We start from the raw sequence: 26,165 nt of genomic DNA on the forward strand, positions 1-26,165 counted from the left end.
TAAGATTCTGACCTGCCTGTGTGGGTTTTCTCAAGGTATTCCATTTTTTTCCTCCCACATCCCAAAAATATATGCATGATTCATCACTCAAGTGTTCCCCGCCAACTACCCAAAGTTGACTGGGATAGACTCCGGCACCCTTGCCACCCTTGTGAGCATAAGGGGTGTGAAAAATAAATAAATGAATTAATTAATATAAGCCACAGTTTGAGCATTAACACAGCACTTGGATTTTTTCGGGGGGAAATGTACTTTACCCAAGGATTGAGTTAAATTCTCATAAATTTAGATGATGTTCCTAAATATTTGAAATGAAACCATTCTAAAACATGTGATTCTTTTTATAATTTAAGTTGTATACAACCAAACTGTACTTGATATATGTATTGTCTTGGATTTTAAAAAAAAGCGAGCAATAAAAAGCTAAAGTTCATTGTTGCCTAGCAGGAAAGTTTGACTTTAACACAAAAGCAGCATGCTGGTGTAATTTTTAGTAAATAACAGGCGGTTAAAGAAGTACCAAAGAAATCAACGAATGCCAAACTACAAATAGCTTTGTTTTGTGCACACCCAGGCTAATTCTTTACCCTTTTTTGTTATTCGTAGGTTACTCTCATCAGGTTCTCTGGTAGTGATAGCACCCACAGTGGAGGACACAGCTTTGTATGAGTGTGTTGTGTCGAACGAGGCAGGAGAAGATTCCAGGGCTATCACTCTCACTGTCCATGGTGAGTGACATCATAATTCCTTTTATGTTATTTATGTAAATGTTCATATGGCATACATTTTTCCTGAAATTACTTAGATTTCTCAAACCGTATACCTGCTGTTATTTTCCCAGTTCCTCCATCAATCGCGGATGAACCCACAGACTTGGTCGCCACTAGATCGTCCCCAGTGTTCATCGCTTGTACTGCATCAGGTGTCCCAGATCCCACAATTCACTGGACCAAAGATGGCATCAAACTGGCCAAACAGGAACAAGGATACCAGATCTTGAACACAGGTCAGTGTTAATGTTTTTTTTCTCAACTTCTTCATACTTAGCCTTCATATTTTTACAGAAGAGGAGGCGCACTTCCATTTGGTGATTGTACTGTAGAACAGTGATTAGTTGTGCTGTATTGGTTCATTGCATTGTGTTCAGGTCAAATAAATATAAACTCAGTTGACCTCAGCCATGCAGGACGGTACTCCTGCACAGCTAAGAATGCTGCAGGCACCACTCACCGCCATGTGCAGCTCACGGTGCAAGGTAAGAAAAGAGGCGTTTGTGTTTCAGTTAGCTTTGAAGTATCTTGAGATACGACTCGTTCCCTTTTACGTAAATCCTACAATGAGGTTGTAATTTCCCTAGAGCTTCCTGTGATTCATTCCCACCCATCCAGCCTGGAGGTGATACTCAATAATCCCATCGTGATGCCATGTAGTGCCACAGGCTCACCAAGGCCCACGATAACCTGGCAAAAGGAGGGCATTAATATACATACCACTGGTAACCATTTTTTCTTGTGTATGTGTGTGGAAGGAATTGTTTGTGGTTGCTTGTAAAACAACCAGTGTTTTTAAATAGGTGAAAGTTTCGCAGTGCTACCTAATGGAAGTCTACATATCACCAAAGCATCTCTGGCCAACTCTGGAACTTATATTTGTGTAGCTCAAAACCCAGCTGGTACAGCCCTGGGAAAGACCAAACTCAAAGTACTGGGTAAGACACAGTCAAGTTCTTAACAAGATGTGCAAACTTATTTGTTTTGTGAGGAGAAAAAAATCTAGAAACAGACACATGTAGTGATAAAACAAGATAAGGTCAAATAAAATATCAATTTTAAATTGGGATATTAAAGATTGTCATCGCATACGATATTAAACAAACTTGGAGTCAATCGCAGACCATTGTTGATTTGAAACCAAAATATATACCTACCGTATTTTTTGCACTAAAAGACCCACTGGAGTATAAGGCACATTCAATGAATGGCCTGTCCTAAAATTCGTCTCGTACGTAAGGTGCACCTGATTATAAGACGTGGTGGTGGCGCTAGTGGTAGTAGTAGGGGATTGTGTTATGCATCCACTAGCTGGAGCTGTGCTAAATGCAATTTCATACAATGATTAGGCAATATTGATCATTTTAATGAGGGTTAGATGATAAGTCACAGTGCCGTTTTTGAGAAAAATTAAGTCTCTTAGTTGCGCCTGACAGTGTGGAAAATATGTTAATCGCTTACTTTTTCCCCACTGTTCCCTTATTTGTTTAAAAATATTTGAATTTGTAATCAGTTTAAGGAAATTTGATTGTAGTATTATTGATTCTTTCCAGTGCCTCCAGTCATCAACTCAGAAACCCAAAAATACTTGGCTCCTGTGGACTCATCCGTGACGCTGCAATGTCGGGCGGATGGCATTCCTCGCCCTTTGGTCACATGGCTCAAAGACGGGCAACCCCTGGGGGAATCTGTACGGCAGCGGGTACTCAGTTCAGGCTCCCTACAGGTCGCCTTCATCCAGTCAAGCGATATGGGAAGATACACTTGCACTGCTGCCAATGCTGCAGGAAACGCAAGCCTGGAGATGAGCCTGACGGTGCAGGGTGAGTTTTCATGAAAGCAAACAGCCGCTCACAGTACTTGTGTTGTATCTCTCAAATACCTTACTGATCATCAATAAATGGCCTCTTTCCAGTCCCCCCCTCCATTCTTGACTTAGGACAGGAAGTAGTTGTGGTTGAACGTAATCATGCCCAGCTGGTTTGTGTAACAAAGGGTGTTCCTCAACCGACCATCTCCTGGAAGAAGGACGATGTTCCGTTAGGTGAAGAGACTGGGGAGTACACTGTTTTGCCCTCTGGGGAACTAGTTATTGATACTGCTCAGGTGAGGCCTATATTTCTGTATTTAGCGATACATTTGTCTACCCTGTGTACAATTGAATTTCTCACTTGATAAATAATCATCTCCCTCCCTTTTCATCATCAGCCTGGTGATGCAGGCAGTTATACATGTGTCGCCACCAACGAATTGGGTTATGATAGTAAGACGGTGATCCTCTCCGTACATACTCACCCTGTCTTCACTCAGTTGGTCGGAGACGTCTCACTCAACAAGGGTGAACGCCTCCTGCTGCACTGTGGAGTCAATGGTGTCCCCCTACCAAGGATCACATGGGCATTTAACAACAAAATAATGCCAGGTGACATTTTTCATTATTAAAATGACACGACATAGGAAAGAGTCAAAGTTCCATGAAAATAAACATGTTCCTACAAGTAGTTTAAAGAGATGGTGGAATACCCATTTTGAATGCCTGCCCTCCAAATTAAAATGCATCTGACGTCCATAGTAGCAAATAAGTTGTACATTATGAGTTTGCATGTGGGAAGAGTGGATTTTATATTAAACATTGTATAATTCAGTTCACTTATTTTGTTTTACAGCAGGTTTACTATCATTTAACAGTTTCCTATCATTCTCTCCTATGTACTCCTGCTGTAGTTCACTATGATTCCATGAATGGCCACAGTGAGTTGGTGATAGAGAAAGTGAGTAAAGAAGATTCGGGTACTTACACCTGTGTCGCAGAAAACTCTGTGGGAAGCATAAGGTCTTTGGGCTTTGTCCACGTTAAAGGTAAGAAGAGATTTATCCTCCTCACAAAGTTCCAGTTGAGACCTTTGGCCTAATATTTTTCCACTTGCACATTCAGAGCCGCCAATCATTGATGGGGACCTTCACTCCAATCGAATCGAACCTCTGGGAGGCAATGCTATCCTGAACTGTGACGTTCGGGGAGATCCACTTCCCACCATCCAGTGGAGCAAAAATGGCGTCAACCTGCACATCAACAACCGCATCCGCCAATTGGACAATGGTTCTTTGGCCATCTACGGCACTGTGGTAGGAAAGCACTTTGGATCATTGTAGCAGATGTTAGATATCTGCAAAGTTTTTCACATAACACTAGATGGCTTTTAATTGAAAATTGCAGACTGAAGATGCAGGCAACTACGTTTGTGTGGCAACAAATGATGCCGGTGTTGTGGAAAGAAGTGTCACGCTGACTTTGCAGAGTAAGCACCTCGTGAAAGTAATTTGCAGGATTTTCCCAAAGAATCATGTGTCTTGAAGACCACTTGCATATTTTTGATTTCCCAGATGCACCCACCTTTACAGTGGAGCCTGTAACAACAGTGGTGGATGCTGGCTCTACAACCGTCCTCAACTGCCAGGCGCACGGCGAGCCTATCCCTGTAATAGAATGGTCCCGCCAAGGCCGTCCTCTTTTGGACAGCGACCACTTCTCCACTCTATCCAATGGATCTCTCAGGGTAAAAAGTGCCCAAAAAGAGGACACAGCTGAATATGAATGTGTGGCAAGAAACCCACTAGGATCAGTACTGGTTCGAGTTGGGCTGACTGTTCAAGGTAAGTCTCTGCTTGTAATCATCCTCCTCATACATAATCCCAAAAAGTTGACAATTATGACTTTTTTATTTATTTTCTAGTTCATGGAGGCTACTCTGAATGGGCCGCGTGGGGTCCCTGTAGTTTAACATGTGGGATTGGTTCTCAGAAGAGACAGAGACAATGTAGCAACCCCGTTCCCGCCAACGGAGGACGCCACTGTACCGGATTAGACACGGAGATACGCAATTGTCACGGGAAGCCTTGTCCGGGTGCGGATTTACAGCTGTTGATGTTATGAATGTAACAATATGTGCGTGGCTTGATTTGTGTATTTCATACTTTAGTTGATGGGAGGTGGTCAGAGTGGTCTTTGTGGGAGGAGTGCTCTCGCACATGTGGTCATGGTAACAGAACAAGGGTGCGGACCTGCTCTAACCCCCCACCTCAATTTGGTGGGAGGCCATGTGAAGGAAGGTCGCTGGATGTCATCATGTGCAGTGTTCGACCTTGTCCAGGTAAAAAAAGACCTTTTGCTGATGGTAACATAATGCTTACTGGCCATAATACTTAGTACAACCTAATGATTTATCATCCACATAATAAAAGAAGACATCAAGGTGCACGAAGCTTGTAAAAAGTTTTTACCAAATGTATAATTCCGCCAAAAATTTTCTTCCTCATTCACTTCCAATTGTACATTTATTTCCTTTCAATACATTACTATAAAATTGGAACTTTTTCGCATCTACACACTTTTGATCAAAAGTGACTATTTTTGGAACAGAAAGGTGAGTTTATCGCTCAGCATTCAAAGGATTCCTGTGCAATTTCTCTAAAATTGCCTTTTTGGGTTGTCACATAAGGTCATATAGTCACTTTTGCAAAGTTAATGATAAGCCAATTTTACATTTTGGTTTGATATGAGTTTTGATGTGTAAAATGAAGAGTTACTCTAACAATACTCTAGGCCTATAGTGAATTGCTTACTCTATTTGCACTGATTCAGTTGCTGGTGGCTGGGGGCCTTGGCTACCTTGGAGCCCATGCAGTGAGACCTGTGGGAAGGGGATGCAGTCAAGAATCCGTCTGTGCAACAACCCCCCTCCAGCATTTGATGGGTCACAGTGTGAAGGCACAGACACACAAACACAAGTGTGCAAGGAGAGACCATGTCCTTGTAAGCACTCTGTTTTTTTTTTATTGTATACAACTATACACCAGTAGGGTCGTTCCAGAATTAGAGGACATTTTACGTCTCAACCTTCAAATTAAAAAAATAAAATAAATTTCAAAATACTAAAACATGATGTTTCAGAATAAATTTAATTGTTCAGAAAACTAGTATGACCTAAAATTTTCATTTCCCTTGTCACACCACCAATCTCAAATCATTTATTCATTCATTATTTGAACCACTTATCCGCACAAGGGTTGCAGGGGGTGCTGAAGCCTACTCCAGCTAACTACAGACACCAGGCGGGGGCACGCCATAACAGTGTCCTGCCAATCGCAGGGCACAAGGAGACAGACAACCATTCACGCTCACACTCATACCTAGGGGCAATTTACAGTGTTCAACCAGCCTTTTCAATACAGTACATCCTGTTAGCAATCCTGTTATTACTTTGATTATGCCAAATATTGTAGATACCAAAAAAATTATGTAATAAATATTTTTCCATTCATTTGTAAGAGGAAATAATCAAGCTTTTTATAGTTTGTTACTTATTATTAATGAATATGTAGCAGAAAATCTGAAATGTGAAGGGTTACCTTGCAATGATTTTAAGCCAAAATGTCCCCCAATACTAGATTGACTCATTAGACACTTTGATTGATTGGTAATATGTCATAGTGAAATTGCTGTTCAGAATGGTATTTAACTTATCTAATGAATATATTGACTAGTGGATGGGAAGTGGTCATCATGGGTGAGCTGGGGAGCCTGCAGCGTTTCCTGTGGGGGTGGTACCAGACAAAGAGCACGCCTCTGTGCCAGCCCCTCCCCGCAATATGGTGGCAGGACGTGTCAAGGCAATGACGTACACATTGACTTTTGTAATAGCGACCCCTGCCCAAGTGAGTTATCCAATTAAGTTATGTATAAATGTGTGACTTCATTCTTGTGGTTCAAGTCCTGTCTTTTCATTTGTGTGACCTTCTGTTCCTCAGTCAGTGGGAACTGGGGTCCATGGAGCAGCTGGGGAACTTGCAGCAAGATGTGCAATGGGGGACAGATGAGGCGCTATAGGACATGTGACAACCCCAGTCCGGCAAATGGTGGCAGAGCATGTGCAGGCACCGACACACAAATTCAGAGATGCAACACAGCCACGTGTCCTGGTGTGTGTTTGTCTCTTAAGTCGAATATGGTCAAGGCCAAGTTTGTTCAAACTTTCTTTGCTCAAGATCTACTTGTCTAGGAGCCAACTCCCGCCTTCTACCGTTTTTTTCCCGGCCACCGACAAAGCTCAGCAGTTGTTTATGTTCATAGGGGTGCCCACATTTTTTTTCAGCACACGAGCTATCGAAGAAATTATGAAGTCAAAAAGATCTACCCATATACGTATTTATTCTTACGACTTATGTTGATGTATGTTGCTTAAGCACAGATGTCTGTGTGAGGGTGTTCATAAACCGACAGTTGGCTGCTGCCATTAAAATACTCAAATTTGCCCGGCACCGAGTTGGGAGTGTACGAAGCTGAGACAACTCCCGTCACATCACCACCAAAACTGTGGCACACGTTTGAAGTGTTCAAGATCAACGTATCACTTAACGAGCAACTGTCTCAGCTCGTTTATGTTAGGCGAGACTGTCAGCTCACCACAAAAGAAAGCCTGATGCGCTCATTAAATGAGCCGCATATGCGCTTTCCCAAAAAACATGTAAATAAACAAAATAAAAATGTCGCACATCCTGCAATGTGAGTATTCCGCATGCGCACATCGCGACGTTGTGGTACAAACTATGCCTCTTTCAGGCCTAAAGGAAACCAACCGACTGGATCAAATCTTTCTGTAATATACCTATAGTACCTTGGCAATCAACGTATTATGGACCCCCGAGGCTCCCACCCTTAAAAATCTCAACTTTTTGGACAATTGATCTGTTTGTCTGTAATAATCAGGTAAATTTGTTTTGTCTTATTGCAGTTGATGGAAATTGGGCAACATGGCAGTCTTGGGGAGAATGTTCAACTTCCTGTGGAGGTGGAGAAAGGTCACGTTTGCGTCTCTGTAATCACCCAACGCCGAGCAATGGCGGCCGCTTGTGCCCAGGAGACTCCTCCCAGCTATCAAGGTGTAACGTTGAAGCCTGTCCAGGTAAAGCGTGTTACTATATCTGTCTTGTTGGTTTGTCGAGCCAAAACGTCATTTTGAATATCTTGTATCCTTGTTAGGTGGACCCCAAATGGCACGAGGAACCATTATAGGCAATATCAATAATAACGAGTTTGGCATCGCCATACTAAATGCCACCATCGTAGACACGATGTCGGGTAACAAGCTCATCAAAGCATCTATTTCAAATATACCAAGATCAGTAGGTTCGTTACATAAGCAATTTTCCCAACTGCCATGGTTTGCAGTTCTCTAAATCAAATGGTTATTACTTCTAAATTTTCTTGTAGGGCCTGCAATGAGGAAGCTGATCTCCATCTTGAATCCCATCTACTGGACCACGGCGCACGAAGTAGGAGAGGCTGCAAATGGATACACATTAACTGGGGCAATCTTCAAGCGGGAAACACAGGTGGAATTTGCTACAGGTAGATAAATATTTTGCATAATCTTCACCATGGTTTATGTGCCTGCCAGCTGGGCTGGCAGGATTGGTTTAGGGTTGCCAGATCAATAAAGACAGTCTCCAGCCCAATCACACTAAAATCTGTCTAGTTCAATAAAATCAGCCTAAATTCCAAGCTTCTAATCAAGATCAGATGTTTCTATTATATATACCACTATGCATATTGTGTGGTGGAATCGTAGCTGTTCTGCCCTTAAGCATCATGGGAGATGTACTTCTTCTTATAAAAGGTTAAAACTATTTTATTATTTTTATATCAATTAACAATATCATTAAGAATTAAATTAATTTTAGAGTAGAATTTATATTTATTCATTATCAAACATCAAAAACACATTGTTATCAATAGAAACAACTGTCAAATTACAACTTTGAAAATATATTCTAGAGTTTATTCCAAAATGCATTCTGGCCGAAGTATTTCTATCGAAAAGAAGAATCAAATCAACCCCTCTCCAAGAAATAATTAAAAAGGTAACAAAACCAAAAAAACGACAGTGCATTTAACATATTTTTGTATCATATAATTTGCAGTCTTAGTATTTTAAATTTGACCTTGTAGCAACATATCAGAAATTACATACATTTCAAATTATAAGGCGTTAAAAGCCAGTTCAATAGTCTCAATAATTTAGAATTAATTGAAGGATGCTTCTGCAAAAAAGAATCATGGCCTGTAAACATACAAGTTTAACTGTTAAAACTAATCAAAATGGCCAACAGTACGCCATATTTTATCAACCCGGCCAAACCCATTCTGTCGCACCACCATTCTTTGAAAAGAACACGATTTGGTTAGAATCCCCAATCTGGAAACATTGTGTGCGTTAAATTCGCTCTCAGTGAAAGTCGAAATGTGAAATGATGTGCTTCTTTTTTTTTTTAACCTAGGTGAGATTCTGAGAATGACTCACATTGCTCGGGGCTTAGACTCAGATGGAGCCTTGCTACTGGACATAATAATAAACGGACAAATTCTCCAGCTGCCCTCACATCTCGACATCAGCATCAAGGTATACCGATGAATATGTATAAGACACATTATCATTTTTAACAATAATTTGTGAGCCTTTCCAACGAGACAAATAACGTAACATAATGAATGAACTTGGATTACGATGCAGACACACTCAAAAATAAGTTTAATCTAACCTTACACTAAACTTAATTCTAATTTTGTTTGCAATTTTGATACCTTTCTGTTGACTCTATTTGCCCCGCCTCCACCCTGACTTTCAGATGCAACCTATCGAGGGTTGTTTGCTTTTCTCTTCCCTTCAAAATATTCCCAAAATGATGCACACAAATGTCCTCACAATAGGATAACGCACGACTACTTGCCAACGAGAAGTAGTATATACGCCATTTGCACTGACTAAAGGGGAAAAAACACTGAAAAAAATGCAACACTCCGCTCAGTGCTCGTAGAGACATTACAAAGAGGGAGTTGCGACCAGATATACAGTGTCCATGATGTTCTTATGAGCAGCCTCTCGCGTCCGCTGTATGCTCATATATCAAAATGTGTCTTGTATCTCAAGGTAAATATTTGTCCAAAATGTTACTCTCATCTCAAATTGCTCATATGTCGGGTCACTCATATGTCGAGGTATGACTGTATAACAATGCGTTATCATCCATGTGTGCCATGTTCATATTAGGACTACACAGAGGACTACATTCAGACAGGGCCAGGCCAGCTTTATGCTCTGTCCACACGGATGTTCAGCTTTGACAGGGAGAACGTGCCCTATTCCTGGAACCACACCATTTCCTATAACGTATCCAGGGGCAAGATGCCCTACTTAGTGGAAACGCTTCACGCCACAGCGATCAGTGCTCAGTACCACGCTATGGAAGAGGTGCTGGAGTACAGCATCCAAGCTCGGATCAGCAAGGGTATGAGAGATTACTTTGATTTATTTCATAGGGGACAGCAGATGTTAATCAACATATTCATATTCATGTTAATGAACATATATGTGAATATGTAATAAAATTATTCAGCTTTTTTTACATTTAGATATGGTTTTCAAATCCTTAACACATAAATTCCCACGTTTATCATTTTAGGTGATCGAAGCAACCAGTGTCCTCATGGGTTTAATTTGGTTTCGGCTGGGCCATACTGTGAAGGTGAGTCTTGGCAAACTTTGTTGTTGCCACTCTAACTCTTTGTTCATTTGCATTTAGCATAAAAAAGTAATTTTCTAAGAATTAGAGTACTATGCAGATCTTGTAGTTCAACGCCAAATGCATTCATCTTTGCTGCAACGTAAAATTAGGTTGTAGGGTATCTATCTATATCACTTGCCATACTTAAGTATCACAAGTACTAGTTTTTTTATTTCAATTGTACCCAAGTATTAGCAGTAAAATCATTACCCAAATATAAATTACGGTTATAGGGCCTATCCCAGAAAAATTCGGCCACCTTGAATCGGTGGCCAGCCAATCACAGGGCACAGGGTGATGGACAACCGTTCACTCATAGCTAGGGGCAATTTAGAGTGTTCAATCAGACAACCCTGCATGTTTTTGGGATGTGGGAGGAAACCGAATTACCCGGACAAACCCACGCATGCCCGTGGAGAACATGCAAACTCCACACAGGAATCTTGGGATTGAACCCTCGATCTCAGAACTGTGAGGCCACCGCTATAACCACTCGTCACCGGACTGCCTAGCATATTGGCCTTCCAAATTAGGTACATACTAATATTACAATGAGGCCTTTGACAAAGATGTGTTTGATGCCGCTGGTCTAGACATACTGTAGTTTAATTAAGAATTTCTGTTGATTCATTTGTATTTTATTAATTAACACTGGTGGTTTGAAGAAATATGCTACAGTAAAAGAACCGATTTTAGGTATGAATAACAATGAATGTACTGAAGTATGCAGCGTCCACATATATGGATCGGAGATTTAAATTATAATAATATATGTGAGGGCTGAATCCCCAACATCAAAATAATCTTCAAGCAGAGGAGACATCAAGCACGGAATAGTTTTAGACTCCGTCGGCCTTCTCAAAGTGGTGAATGGCAGGCCGCTTTCCGAGATGGACGCGGCTCGCTCGCTTCTTTGTCTCTTGTTCGCCTCCTGCTCCTTCGAAGGGGGAGGGGGCGAGCGGACAGAGCCCACGTCGATCTGGTAGCTCTGCTTTGCCAAATACACACCCGAAAGCGGGCCGCGAGCACTTTTTATTCAAGGTAGGCGGAGACAAACTTTAGGCGGGAACAACAAGGGGAGGCGCTATATACAAAGTGATGACAGGCATTGACCAGTAGGTGTCACTAAGATTCTATTCTAGATGCTAATGCTAAGAATACAAGAGAAATACATTCCATATTCCACTATATACATTGTTGTTAAACATAATTTACTAAAATGTCAGTAAAAACAAATTATATAAAAAAGAAAAAGCCCCTATTTTTGGCCTTCTAATAGCACCCATTCATTTATTATTTTAAATCTTCTAGTATTTAACTCCTCTTTCAGTCCCATACATTTAGACTTGGAGAGGCTGGCAGCAAATGATCGCTCCCAACCTTCCCACGCTGTCTCGCGCTGTCAGTGACCACGAAAGCCTTAAATGAGTGTCCTATTGAGGGATCAGTACCATATCAAAGTGTTTGTGCATCCTTACATAATAAGACTGTATAACTAGTGTCTATGTGTTACAGATGAAAATGAGTGTGAAGTGGGAAACCCCTGTTCTCATGCATGTCACAATGCTATGGGCACGTTCTACTGCTCTTGTCCCCTTGGCCTCACTATCTCAGCCGACGGCAGGACTTGTCAAGGTAAGCAGCACTCTTACCCACATATAACACAGTGAACGTCCTTTTTTTTTGGTTATCTCAAAGTGTATTTTAACTCAAATACTCACCCCATCAGATATTGACGAGTGTCTGTTGGGTGCAAACATGTGTCATGGTGGACAGGACTGCGATAACACTATTGGCTCTTACCGATGCGTTATGCGCTGTGGACGTGGCTTCAGGAGAACGGCAGATGGCCACAGTTGCACAGGTACAACAACTACAACAACAAAAGAAGAATTATGCCTTTTCTTCTTCACTGAGAGATTTTGAAATCCTTCATCTTTGTTTCTCAGATATAAATGAGTGTCAAGAATCCAATTCTTGCAATCAATACTGTATCAACACCATCGGTAGCTATCGCTGCACATGTGAACCTGGATTTCAACTCAGGAACCGACGCTGTGTTGGTAAGTGTTCTTTTAAAATATTTTTGGGCTATACGCAAGATCCACTAAACAATATTTTATAGGTTACCGTGAATAAGTGGTGCTGGTTTCTTTCTCCATCCAGCATTCAGTAACTGGTATTTTGTTGACGGAGTATAATGTAAGACTGGTGACCTAAAATGGTACTGCAACCAGGATTAAACTATGGAAGCGCGTAGCATCCCTTCCGCTTTGAGTTGCCAGATAAGCACTTGACAATGGAGAGTTATTCTGCATTATCATACCAATGTTGCATTATAATCAGAAAAGACAGAGTCTAACGAACTGCGTATTAACGTTAGCATACGTGATGCTACCGTCTACGAACATAAGATTTTCAAATTGCACCGGAGTTAAATGGGTGCACAAATAAGAAATAATTTTAAGCAAGTTAGCAAAAGGGAAGTTCCCCCCCAAAAAACGAGGCCGTTTACGAGCTACACGTAACTTGTTTCTTTCGCCACGATGGGAGGACTACTACAGTGATTTCTCAACAACCTAGCACATAATGCAAGAATAGCATTAACAAAGAACTGCCCTCCTGAAAAAGTGACTTCCACTCCAGTGTGACTTTTATATATATTTTTTCCTTTTCATTGTGTGCTTTTTGGATGGTTCGGCTTTTACTCATGTGCGAATTATAGTCCGAAAAATACGATCGGATTGGATAACTTTATTCATCCCGTGTTCGGGAAATTTCATTGTCACAGTAGAAAGAGGGTGAGAATGCAGATACAGGAAAAGACATTTTAGACATAAATAGATAGGTAATAAATAAGTTAATAAACAAATAAATAAATAAATAAACATATATATATATATATATACATATATATATATACACACACACATATATATATACATATATATATATATATACACACACACATATATATACATATATATACATATATATATATATATAAATATGCATAGATCATTGAAGTCCAAATCCTACATAATGCTCCTTTAATTATAACAGTTGTGTTTATTCCATACTGATGTCCTTTCTTGCAAATGTCACCTCAGATATAAATGAATGCAGACAGAGAGTTTGTCGATCAGACCAGCATTGTAAAAATACCCGTGGTGGTTACAACTGCATTGACCTGTGCCCCAACGGTATGACCAAGGGTCCCAATGGGACATGTGTGGGTCAGTATCAGGTCTTCCCGTTGCACGTGTCCAACATCCTGGGTGCCGTTTTGATTTTTTTTGCCACACTCTGTCATAGATATTGACGAGTGCAGAGACGGAACCCACCAGTGCAGATACAACCAGATCTGTGAAAATTCAAGAGGGAGTTACCACTGCATGTGTCCCCGCGGCTACCGATCGCAGGGAGTGGGCAGGCCCTGTGTTGGTACGTGCTTCTTCTTTGGCTCTTATTTACACTTATTAAACTTGAGTCGCTTTAAAAGTCTTCATTTACAAAGACTGGGGAGCTATCTTGTAATTGCTTATGTGCAAAGATGTAAAAAAAATACAATTATGCTTGCTGCTCGTGCTTCTCTTAAGCTTTTGTACGTCTGCCAGCAAAGTCTCTTAAACACACGCATAGAATAATTGTGCTTTTTTCTGCCATCTTGTTCAAAGAAGTTATGGTTACTTTCATAAGTAACCATGTTGTCTCACTGCTTGCTTCAAGACTCTAGAGTCTACTCTAGAGTCTAGACTCTAGAGTCTAGACTCTAGAGTCTACTCTAGAGTCTAGACTCTAGAGCAGGGGTCGGGAACATTTTTGACGAAGAGAGCCATAAACAATTCATATTTTCTAACATTATTCCTTGAGAGCCATACTCAGAATTTAGAAGTAAAAATACATGAAAGCGTGTGCATTTATTAATAATTTCACCACTTTGAAAGTAAAAAAAAGGCTCTGAATTCTTTTGAGAACATTTTTTCACTGTTACTAATCAATGAGTATTAATGAGAGTATGCACGCAGAAGAGTCTAATGAAGAAAAATTATGATTAAAAAGGCGCCACAGTTCCGGCGTGACGTTCCCATTGGTGCGTTCAGGACTTGGGTCTCTCACCAGCGGTTCCCATATTTTACCGCACAGGTTAGCGGAGAGCCATATACACCCATCAAAAGAGCCACATATGGCTCCCGAGCCATAGGTTCCCTATCCCTGGTCTAGAGTGCCATTCTATAGTGCTTTGTCTATGTTACAGGTTCTCAAAGTGTAGTGCAAGTACCAAAAGAAGATGAAAAATCTTCAAGCTTTGTATTTGATAAAGTTTTAATGGTCAAATACTGTATTTTAATGTTGGTGGTACTCGCAAATGCCCGTGTCCTTTGAGGTGGTACTTGCTCTAAAATATTCCATAACGACTGATCTTTAGCATTATGTTCCTGCAACCAAAGCCTTGCACTCAGTTGATGTTGGTGTTATGCTTGATCAATGGTGGGCTTGCCTTTTTAAGCCTGTTTACTGCTCATTAACTGACTATGTACTTCCACAAAAACGCAGACAGTTAGAGGATTGTTTGTACGTCTGTACATCACATGTACAACACCTTTACTACGGGGCCACAATCTCCTTCCCTAGTTCGTTCAGAGAAGCAGGAATATTCATTTTGGTCTGATCGCGAGAGAAAATTTGGATACCTGAGTCACTTTTCCACACCTACTTGAAGGCCTTTATTTCCTAATGTATTCAAAAACATAAAAGTTTAAATGCATGATACTGTCCGTGCCTTTAAAATATGTACACCTAATATTTGAGATGCACCGAGAGCTTGGTTGCTGAAAATTTTCAGTTGATGTGACTGGAAATGATTTTACTATTGAATCTTTCAATGAGATATTTGTATTGAAACAGGAAGTTTGCTGCAAGCATAGAGCATGATTGGCCCGATGTAGCCATTCGTACTGAGGGGTGTAAGAGCACCTGCATCATATACTTTCCATCTTTTGGATCTTCTCTATTCTTGCATCATTTCAACAGCTATAAATGGGGGTACAACGTGAGGCTAGCTCTCTGACTCGGCGGCACAAGGTGCTTTGATTCTTTAGCCATTCCGAGAAAATACATTTAAAATGATCCCCTCAATTACTATACATGAACACAAATGAAAGCGACACAACACAAAAATATAATCCAAATGGCAAACACAAACTATAAAAGGAGTGTCTGTGAACCATTTTTTCGGGGTCATTTTCCGAACCGCTTATCCTCACAAGGTTCATGGGGGTGCTGGAGCCTATCCCAGACAACTATGCGCATCAGGCAGGGGACACCCTGAATAAGTGGCCAGCCAATCGCAAGGCACAAGGAGACGAACAACTCAATTCATGCTCACACTCATACCAAGGGGCACAATAGAGTGTTCAACCAGCCTACCCTACATGTTTTTGGAATGTGGGAAGAAACCAGAGTGCCTGGAGAAAACTCACAAAAGCATGGCGAAAACATGCAAACTCCACACAGTGAGGAACCACCTGGGTTTCAAACCCTCGACCCCAGAACTGTGAGACCGATGGGTTAACCACGAGCCTCACCAAATTCTTCTCAGCAATTTGAACTTGCTTTTTAGTCAAGGGAAGCATTAGTGTTAAATCTTTTGTTTGTTGGCTTTAACATGGAATTTTCATTTCAGTGCATCCCTTATAAATAATAAATATATAAACACTGTATATTTGTTTTTTATAACCAAGAGAATGGATACGAAAAGATTTTTTTTTTAAAAGAGTCAATGGCATCTGCCCTCAGTGGTTAGAATTGGGACTTAAAGCATACAAATACCAGCACCTTTTCTTTTCATGGCTGCCACACTTTGCCCTTTTTCCCTATTTTTCCCTTATTTGCTCAAATCCTAGTTTGACTCTGCTTCTTCGTTAACAGCGCACAGCCACGTGACATCTTTAACATCTTTTTCATTGTATTCTGTCTCTCTCTCCTGTCCAATTCCGCCCTTTTACTCATATTTTGCCAAATGTAATTGATACTTTGGATGGCTCATTTGTCTTCAATTGTAAATAATAATTTGAGATTAAAAGCAGCAATCTTACTCTTTTCTGTATTGAAGCTCCATACATTTCATGTGGCCACAGAATGTATTGGCTTATAGTGAGGTAACTGATATATCCCTCCATCCTCACATCTCCTTATTTTTCTTTTTGTCCCCTTTGTCTTTTCTCCTTTCATGTCTTCACCTGACTTATTTCCAATTACTACTTTTATTACTTTTCCTATTCCTCTGGTGCTGGTCTTTCTTTGTGCTGCGGCCAGATATGAATGAATGTGAGCGGATTCCGCTGCCATGTGCCCATCGGTGCGTCAACACTCAAGGCAGCTTTAGGTGCACCTGCCCACCGGGGAGCTACCTGCTGGGGGACGGCAAGTCTTGTGCCGGGCTTGAGCGCCTGCCCACTTTCGAGAGTTACTCATACGGCTTCCGAACATCGCAGTCCCGTCCCGAGCGCCGTCCCTTCCGGCGCCTCTACCACAACGTGGCTTCCCACAGCTATCATTCCTACAACGCAGACTCTCGCGGCCTCGACAGGGGCCGTAGCCGAAGAGGAGTCCCCATCAACTCGAACCAAGTCTGTCAGGATGGGTTTGTGTCCAAAGATGATCATTGCTTAGGTAATTATGGAGTTTAGGCAGGAGAAATACGGAGTATCTGCTTCCGTTTGGAAATTATTGTTTTACACTGGGTGCCACGGTGGACTGTGGTTAGCCTGTCTGGGGTCCAGGGTTCGATTCCAGGTGAGTCCTCACTGTGTGGAGTTTGTATGTCCTCCCCGGCTTGTGTGGGTTTTCTCTGGGTACTCCAAAAACATGCAGGGTTGGCTGGTTGAACAATCTAACTCAAACTCTGGTTGGTTCGTGGGCCGCATTAACGTCAACTCGATTTCATGTGGGCCGGACCATTTTTAAATCTGATTAAAAGAAATGGATCATAAGCCCTAAATATTTATCTTTTATAGGCCTAAAACAAGCTTTTTTTCTTAGTCATGGAAAACCTTTTTTTAATCATTTGTTTTTATTTCAAAAGGAAACTTTTTTTTAATTTTGTGCAATAATAGTGGAAAACTGAAAATATTGTTATATATTTATTTTTAGATTTTACAAAATGCTTTTTGAACTAAAAACACAAAAAGAAAAAAAATGGATTAAAAAATTGCAATTCTTCATTTTATAAAAGAGGGAAATCAGGAAATATAATATACATCTGTTATCTTCATTTGAATTTGATCCTAAAAGATAAAGTTGGCACTCATGATTTACTTTCTCGGGCTGCACAAAATGATGTATTTTGGTTACAAAATGTAAACATGTGTACATAGGGCAATATTGTGTTCCACTCCCCATCTTGATGATGCGCTTCTTGTGTTCAGATATTAATGAGTGTGAGGTGCACGATTTCTGCCAGCATGAGTGTATGAACACACCTGGGAGCCACAGGTGTCTATGCCCAGCTGGTTACCACCTCATGACCAATGGCAAGACATGCCAAGGTGAGGACCTCAATTCTGCATCATTGATGGGTTTGAATGACATTTTTTTTAGGATTTAGAAGCAGCCCACTGCATTTTAAAAAAGACACTTTGACATAAGTTACCTGTCGTGTTTCCAGACATTGACGAGTGTCTTGAGCAGAACATCCAATGTGGAGCCAACCGCATGTGTTTCAACATGAGAGGAGGTTACCAATGCATTGACACACCTTGTCCACCAGACTACCAGAGAGAACCTAATTCAGGGTAAATACACATTTAATACAAAGTTTTATATTATGCCTTTTGCTTGAAGTTATCAGGGATAATCAGTATTGGATGAGAATTGATTATTGTGGGCATAGTTTGCGAAGCAAAGCTCCCCTGATTTGTTTGGGGGTGTATTTTCCGGACCATAGGTTGACTTATCACGTGTGACTTATGTGTGGCTTTTATTTATTTATTTTTTTAGTTAGACCACCAACAGCTTATGTTGTGTTTTAGGCTAGCTATCCAAAAACAACATTAAAACATTAAAAGGTGCCTATTTGGTCTCTTGTTCCTTACTTTAGTACAGTGGCGGTCCGTGAATTTCCTAGCGACGCTTTCAGCTGTCGGAATCAATCCAACCCTCAAAAACTATTTTATGGCTATAAAACCTCTACTGTAGCTACAGCTGCGACACATAAAAATCATTTAATAATAACCTCATACAATTGAAATATTATTTAGGAATATAGGCATATTTTACTCACCAAAATCCATCCTCCTTTTCATGTGTCATTTTCCCTTAAATAGAAGCAATCGGGTGTACTCAAGGGTTTCCAAAAATGACAAGATAAGGTGTGGCCACTTCATGGTGTAGAGGTTTGTTCACCTGCCTGCCATGTGGGCAGGTGTGGTTCGGATCCCAGTTGGGAAACAATCTCCCTTAAATATTTCTATACAGACGCTCCCCTACTTACGAACATTCAACTTACGAACAACGCTACATACGAACATGTCTGCAAATTGCGTTTAAGTCCAAAAATGTTCGCAAGTCCAATTTTGTATTTCGCGCCTTTTTCGGAGTAGTACTTCTTTCCGCCGCTAATACCGACGCCTGGCGCTGTGAGAGCTCAGCTCACCCAGCATCTACCTTCTTCTTCGTTGCAATGCGGAAGTGCGTGAATGTATCTCCAGTGTGCAAATAACCTTTTTCATTTGTATCATTAAATATCTCATGCATCCAATATTGAATATGGTTGGTAAAAAGCTAAAGGCTTCTATTGAGGGAGTTGCAAAGAAGAGGCAAGCCATTTCATTTGAAACGAGTGGCAATAATAACGAAGCTTGATGCGCGTGAGAGTGGTGAGCGTTTCACGGGCATTGAATCATTCGACCGTCAGTACCATTTTAAAACAGAAAGATCGAGCAGCAGGACCCAAATATTGAACGTTGCACAAAGTTTGCAAATCAATTGAATGATGCCATACAGTGCTACCGCATCATTTATGATGAAAAAAAGAAGAAAACTGTGCAATCGTCATTAGGTCGCTTCTTTTGGCCAGTTTCTAATACATAAATCTCTCTCTCTCTCTCTCTACAGTACTGTACATATTCTCTCCATTTTATTAAATGGTTTTTTTTTCAGTGCAAACCAATGTGTGTTACTTATACAAGCCTTAAACATACAAATGCACTTATATAAACCTTCAGTATACTTCTATCGGCCTTAAACATAAATTATAATACAAAATATAGCACTGAATCAACTTACAAACAAATTCAACTTATGAACAATCGCTCGGAACCAATTGCGTTCGTAAGTAGGGGAGCGTCTGTATATGTTTTGACGAAAGTTTGGCGACACTCTTTTTCCTTGTAGACGATAATGTCAAATATTTATTCATCTTATTAGACGTGCTTCATAACTGAGCAAAGAATACCCCGAGATTTGGTACAAACGTAAAGCTGGCATGCAAAATGACTTGAATGGCTGGACATCGTAAGGCTTTTTCTTTTAAAAAAAGTGGTCTATGTAAAGTAAAGCTTTTATTTGTTTAAAAAATAAATACTATGTATATATAGTCAGGCTTTTTTCTTTAAAATGACCATGTATATTAAGGGTTTTTATTAAAAAATGACCATGTATAGTAAGGCTTTTTTATTTAAAAAAAAAACGACCATGTACAGTAAAGCGTTTTTCTTAAAAGACGACATAGTATAGTAAGGCTTTTTTTCTTAAAAAATGACATAGTATTGTAAGGCTTTTTTCTAAAAAAAAACGACATAGTATTGTAAGGCTTTTTTTCGTAAATAACGACATAGTATAGTAAGGCTTTTTTCTTAAAAAACAACATAGTATAGGCTTTTTTCTTTAAAGACGACATAGTATAGTAAGGCTAATTTTCTTTAAAAACGACACAGTATAGTAAGGCTTTTTTGTCTTTAAAAACGACATAGTATAGTAAGGCTTTTTATTTACAAAAAAAGACCATGTATAGTAAGGCTTTTTTCTTAAAAAATGACCATGTATAGTAAGGCTTTTTTGTTTAAAAAAGACCATGTATAGTAAGGCTTTTTTTCTTTAAAAAAACGACATAGTATAGCATGGCTTTTTTTCTTGAAAAACGACATAGTATAGTATGGCTTTTTTCCCCTAAAAAAAACGACATAGTATAGCATGGCTTTTTTTCTTGAAAAACGACATAGTAGAGGAAGCCTTTTTTTCTTAAAAAATGATATTGTATAGTAAGGCTTCTTTTCTTAAAAAACGACATAGTATAGTAAGGCTTTTTTTCTTTAAAAAATGACATAGCAAGTAAGGCTAAGAGAGTCGGAGAATAAATCTGGCTTCTGATTCTTCACCTTCTAGTTGTTGCTGTGGTCCACTGGCAAAATCATTGGGTCAGAACATGAGGCGGGAATCAGGAGTGAGTTCAATTCCACTCGTTGCAATTCTCAAATTGTTTATTGAGGTAATGAAAAGGATAAATAAAACTTCCAACTTTACAGTGGTGCAGTGGCAAAGACAATGGCTCAGAACTTCAAGTGGACTCAAGTTCAAATCAGAAGTGAGTTTGATTCCACTCGTTGCAATTCTCAAATTGTTTATTGAGGTAATGAAAAGGATAAATATAACTTCCAATCACATCTTATCAGAAGACACTGTGGTCCAGTGGCAAGAACAATGGGTTGAAATTGAAGTTGGACACAAGTTCAAATCTGGAGTGAGTTCAAGTCCACTCTTTGCAAATCTCAAATTGTTTATTGAGGTGATGAAAATGATAAATATAACTTCCAATCATTTCATTTCAGAAGTCACTGTGGTCCAGTGGCAAAGACAATGGGTCAGACAGACCTCAAGTTAGTGGATTTGACTGCCATGTGGGAAATGGGGTTCGAATCCCGCTCTCATTTGACTAATCACTACACTAGTAGTTCAGTAAATGGGTAATCCTTTTTTCATTCAAATAAAGACTTAGTCATTTTTTTCAGCAAAACAATATTTCCGGTCAGCCTTCGGCTGACCGGAAGACAGTTGGGAGGGGGGGGGTTCCTGGTGGTGTTCGACAGTCAGCCTTCGGCTGACTGCCGACACCATACAGTTGTTGACTGGCGACACCGGGACGTGAACCCTCGACACCCATGTCGCAGGCAGGTGACTGACCCACTACACCACGAGGCGGCCCGCCTGTACACGATTGGAAGTTATATTTATCCTTTTCATTACCTAAATAAACAATTTGAGAATTGCAAAGAATGGAATTGAACTCATTCCTGATTTGAACTTGAGTCCACCTGAAGTTCTGACCCATTGTCTTTGCCACTGGACCACAGTGACTTCTGAAATGATGTGATTGGAAGTTATATCTATCCTTTTCATTACCTAAATAAACAATTTGAGAATTGCAAAGAGTGGAATTGAACTCATTCCTGATTTGAACTTGAGCCCACCTGAAGTTCTGACCCATTGTCTTTGCCACTGGACCACAGTGACTTCTGAAATGATGTGATTGGAAGTTATATCTATCCTTTTCATTACCTCAATAAACAATTTGAGAATTGCAAAGAGTGGAATTGAACTCATTCCTGATTTGAACTTGAGTCCACCTGAAGTTCTGACCCATTGTCTTTGCCACTAGACCACAGTGACTTCTGAAATGATGTGATTGGAAGTTATATCTATCCTTTTCATTACCTCAATAAACAATTTGAGAATTGCAAAGAGTGGAATTGAACTCATTCCTGATTTGAACTTGAGTCCACCTGAAGTTCTGACCCATTGTCTTTGCCACTGGACCACAGTGACTTCTGAAATGATGTGATTGGAAGTTATATCTATCCTTTTCATTACCTCAATAAACAATTTGAGAATTGCAAAGAGTGGAATTGAACTCACTCCTCATTTGAACTTGAGTCCACCAGAAGTTCTGACTGTTTGTCTTTGCGACTGGACCACAGTGACTTCTGAAATGATGTGATTGGAAGTTATATTTATCCTTTTCATTACCTCAATAAACAATTTGTGAATTGCAAAGAGTGGAATTGAACTCACTGCTGATTCCCACCTCAAGTTCTGAACCAATATTTTTGCCACTGGACCACAGCAATAACTAGGAGAAGAATCAGAAGTCAGATTTATTCTCCGACTTTCTTAGCCTTACTATACTATGTCGATTTTTTAAAGAAAAAAGCCTTACTATATACAGACGCTCCCCTACTTACGAAAATTCAACTTACGAACAACGGTACATACGAACATGTCTGCAAATTGCGTTTAAGTCCAAAAATGTTCGCAAGTCCAATTTTGTATTTCGCGCCTTTTTCGGAGTAGTACGTATATGATTCAGATATTTCTTAGGCCAGCAGAGAAGGCCTTAAAGGCCCTGACGGCACACCACTGCTTTAGTATATAATTTGTTCTTAGTTTCTGATCCATTAAGAATTAGTCCCACTCTAAAAATATAACCTACTCCAGTGGGACTTTTTTAAACATTTGTTTCCCTTTCAATATGCATTTTTTGGCTATTGCGACTTATACTCAGGTGTGACTTAGAATCGAAAAATAGAATCGAAAAGATTTTCTTTCAAATCTTTTGTACTTTTTACCGTTTTTAACGACAAATGTATCCTAAACTGTATTCATTATCGTCTCTAAAAACAATTGTAAAAAGTCCTCAATATGTTTCAGGTTCTGCCTGAAGAACTGTCCACTAAACGACCTTGAATGCGCTCTGAGCCCTTACGCTCTCGAGTACAAGCTCCTCTCCCTTCCCTTCGGCATCGCGGCCAACCAAGACCTCATCAGACTGGTGGCGTACACGCAAGACGGAGTGATGCACCCTCGGACCACTTTCCTTGTCGTGGATGAGGACGTCACGTTACCTTTCGCCATTCGAGATGAGAACTTCAAAGGGGTTCTGTTTACAACTCGAGCTTTGCGAGAGCCTCACACGTACCGCATGAAGGTGAGAGCCCTCTCTTACAGCGAAGACGGAGGCATCGAATACCAGACCACCTTCATCGTTTACATGGCCGTCTCGGCCTACCCTTACTGAGAGCACTTTAAACGACGCAAAAAATAAAGGTTTGGTTACTTACTCCTTTTGCAACACCACTGGGATACATTGAGGATCAACTAAGAACAATGGGTGGGACTATTGGGGAAGTGGAATTAAAAGAAAAAAAACAAGTCTTGGCTATTTATTTGTTTGGATTCCTGCCCTTGTATTTGTAAGGGATCATTATAGTGTTTCCTCTCGGATACATAAAGCATCCTTGGTCAAAAGTATCAGAACTTTACACTGACGGAAATTGAAAATGCAAGCATTTGGAGGTATGATGGAAGTAATAAAAGGGTGCACACCAATTACTTCTGCTCTAATTCATCCCAAGAACATATGTTCAGTGTGCTAAAAAAGCCTTAACAAAAATGATCCAAAATGTCTAGCAAAGCTGAAGAATTAAACTTAAAGTTGCCATGAAATACTACAGCAATGATAGCAGACCATATCTTGGACAAATCCATCAGAATATTTGACATGAAAGGCTTGAGCAGGTTTGGCCCAACCCATAAAATAAGATGATGATGTCACACCCAGAATGCTGCTAGCATGCCATGCATATGCTTTTTATTCTCTTGTTACAGTTTGACTGTTCTGTCATTCTGTTAACTTGTACTACTTATGGTCGCTCTTGAAAACTAGAAATGATCATAATTATCATTGTGATGTTACAACCGGAATTGCTGAAAAAGTACAGTGGTGGACCGTCAGTGGCCTAAAAAATATCTGAGTTAGAGACTGATGTTAATTATATTTTGTCCATGATACTGATTAAATAATTCTAATTCTAATTGTCTGTCAGCTTCCTTTCATTGCTTTTCCCCTTGTTGCGCTGCTTCCAGATGTGTTTTCATATTTAAGCATTAAACTCATCAAATTGCAGCCATTATTTGTTGTCAGAGTCAGAAATCTACCTGGAGGCCTTTATTTTAACTGTTGCACACTGAGGAGTTGGCATCACATTATTAAAGTGTTGATTTGTGTTTCCAGTCTTTTCTCCACCTGCAGACACAAAAGTTATAAATTTACTAACACTTATCAAAGAAAGACTTAAACACACAAAATTAAAAGAAAAAAAAGACCATAATGAGTCTTAGTCTTTTTTCCCATCAAGTGTTTAAAAAATAATTGCTGCTCAAATCTACTTTTCCAACAGTAAATGAAGTTTCTAATCTTTAAGGATAAGATCCTTCTTTCCTTAAGGGTCTGGCCTCTCACTTTGCCAGCATTAGCCAGAGAACTCTGGACTTTCTCTATATAAGAGGGGGAAAATTAATTGCAACTTATCTTCAGTGAAACGTCACCATGGAAATATAATTCATAAAATAGATCAGATTTCACATCTTGTTATATAAGATAATGTTTTAATTTGGATGAATACTTGGATATTCTACAATAAACAAATTAACCTCTCAGCAGACTGCCAGCATTCGCCGAAGTGCAGAGTTCAGAGACGCCACATGATGCAAGAGAGGCTTCTTCAAGTGAGATAATCTTCAAGTGGGCAACCTGGGAATATCACCTGGTCCTCCAGAGTCTGGACTTGGGCCTGATCCGTGCAAAAAAAAGCAAAAGTTAGCATATATAGAGACTAGAGTTTTACCTTGATCTGGCCCAGTCTGCTCTCCTGTAACCTCAGTGTTCTGGGCAGGCATGAAGAGCTGCATGTTGATGCTAAACAGGGAAAACTTGATTTAACCAAGCGATTTGGGAGTTGCCAAACAATTATTAAAGAGAAATCTTACAAGAAATTTAATAAACCATCAAGATAAAGAATGAATGAAAATAAGTTGATGAGTGCTCCGAGCTATTTTCGCTTTTGCAGACAAGGTGTTTAAATATACAGACCTTACGTTAACAACTAGGAGAAAGGTGTCTTAACAATTTTTGTACAACTGTTTTTTGTGAAAACAGTACAAGCGCAAACTGGAAACGGGTGTTTAGCACTCGCAGTGAAAACTATCATCACATAGAACACACCAGGAACTAAGTCGTGCCTCTGGATGTCATTTTTGAGTGAGTCTTTACCCAACAAACTGTCCATCGATGTCTCGGCTTTGTTTGATTAAATTAAACGTCTTTCTAAAACGGTCGCCGTAAGTTACGCTAATGCTAAGATAGCTAGTCACATACGGCACACAGACGGGGGGGGGGGGAAGGAGCCCAAACTTAAAATGTTGACGGTGTGTTCAACCTGGCATTAAACTAACAGATTTGTTGGCGTTTTTTTGGCTCAATTGATTCCTAAAAAAATCTCCCGGTAGCATGATAAAAATGCACTTGGCCAGTAAATTGCTCAACGCCTTACCTCGTTGGCATGCTAGTCGTCCGGCAGCATAGAAATGGCTGTTCAAGAGGAGATACTGCGCATGTGCTTAATTTACACAGCTGCGTCGACAATAGGCGTAGCCACGCCCATATTGAACGTGGAAACGATGGTGGCTTGCTTACCGCGCTCCATGAGATGGCTTGCTTACCGCGGTCCATGAGATGGCTTGCTTACCGCGCTCCATGAGATGGCTTGTCCTCTCAACTCAATGTCCATGCTTTGAAGATGACATAGAATAGTCGTGATTTTTGTGGTGTTGATGCTATAAAACAGTATGTTAGATTAGATAACTGTATTCATCCCGTATTCGGGAAATTCACTGTCGCACTAGCAAGAGAATGAGGACACAGACATAGGAAATTATTTA

General features: G+C 40.1%; 1 protein-coding gene and 1 long non-coding RNA gene across 2 annotated transcripts in view; one reads left to right on the forward strand and one right to left on the reverse strand.

Annotated features, from left to right (window-relative positions):
• The window catches only part of hmcn1 (hemicentin 1), an 82,953-nt gene extending 58,688 nt beyond the window's left edge, over positions 1-24,265 (forward strand). Inside the window, exons 76-107 of the mRNA XM_077607864.1 lie at positions 607-728; positions 842-1,006; positions 1,148-1,255; positions 1,358-1,495; positions 1,574-1,708; positions 2,324-2,593; positions 2,686-2,876; positions 2,979-3,192; positions 3,495-3,629; positions 3,706-3,896; positions 3,988-4,069; positions 4,155-4,424; positions 4,505-4,675; positions 4,751-4,921; positions 5,413-5,583; positions 6,315-6,485; positions 6,579-6,749; positions 7,562-7,732; positions 7,810-7,956; positions 8,041-8,178; positions 9,108-9,229; positions 9,878-10,115; positions 10,290-10,352; positions 11,907-12,026; positions 12,121-12,255; positions 12,341-12,454; positions 13,502-13,627; positions 13,707-13,835; positions 16,710-17,066; positions 17,822-17,941; positions 18,061-18,187; positions 23,097-24,265. Of these exons, the coding sequence (XP_077463990.1) occupies positions 607-728; positions 842-1,006; positions 1,148-1,255; positions 1,358-1,495; positions 1,574-1,708; positions 2,324-2,593; positions 2,686-2,876; positions 2,979-3,192; positions 3,495-3,629; positions 3,706-3,896; positions 3,988-4,069; positions 4,155-4,424; positions 4,505-4,675; positions 4,751-4,921; positions 5,413-5,583; positions 6,315-6,485; positions 6,579-6,749; positions 7,562-7,732; positions 7,810-7,956; positions 8,041-8,178; positions 9,108-9,229; positions 9,878-10,115; positions 10,290-10,352; positions 11,907-12,026; positions 12,121-12,255; positions 12,341-12,454; positions 13,502-13,627; positions 13,707-13,835; positions 16,710-17,066; positions 17,822-17,941; positions 18,061-18,187; positions 23,097-23,463 (5,350 nt within the window). The 3' untranslated portion in view covers positions 23,464-24,265. The remainder of the gene's footprint in view (positions 1-606; positions 729-841; positions 1,007-1,147; positions 1,256-1,357; positions 1,496-1,573; positions 1,709-2,323; positions 2,594-2,685; positions 2,877-2,978; positions 3,193-3,494; positions 3,630-3,705; positions 3,897-3,987; positions 4,070-4,154; positions 4,425-4,504; positions 4,676-4,750; positions 4,922-5,412; positions 5,584-6,314; positions 6,486-6,578; positions 6,750-7,561; positions 7,733-7,809; positions 7,957-8,040; positions 8,179-9,107; positions 9,230-9,877; positions 10,116-10,289; positions 10,353-11,906; positions 12,027-12,120; positions 12,256-12,340; positions 12,455-13,501; positions 13,628-13,706; positions 13,836-16,709; positions 17,067-17,821; positions 17,942-18,060; positions 18,188-23,096) is intronic.
• Positions 13,472-26,089, reverse strand: LOC144079224 (uncharacterized). Its single transcript, XR_013301457.1, has 4 exons — positions 24,879-26,089; positions 24,384-24,471; positions 18,046-18,177; positions 13,472-13,755 (listed from the first exon to the last, which is right to left on the reverse strand). It is a non-coding gene; the product is annotated as an uncharacterized LOC144079224 (long non-coding RNA).
• Between the last annotated feature and the right edge of the window lie 76 nt (positions 26,090-26,165).

This window comes from Stigmatopora argus, chromosome 8 (genome assembly GCF_051989625.1).
Source record: "Stigmatopora argus isolate UIUO_Sarg chromosome 8, RoL_Sarg_1.0, whole genome shotgun sequence".
Lineage (NCBI taxonomy): Eukaryota > Metazoa > Chordata > Actinopteri > Syngnathiformes > Syngnathidae > Stigmatopora > Stigmatopora argus.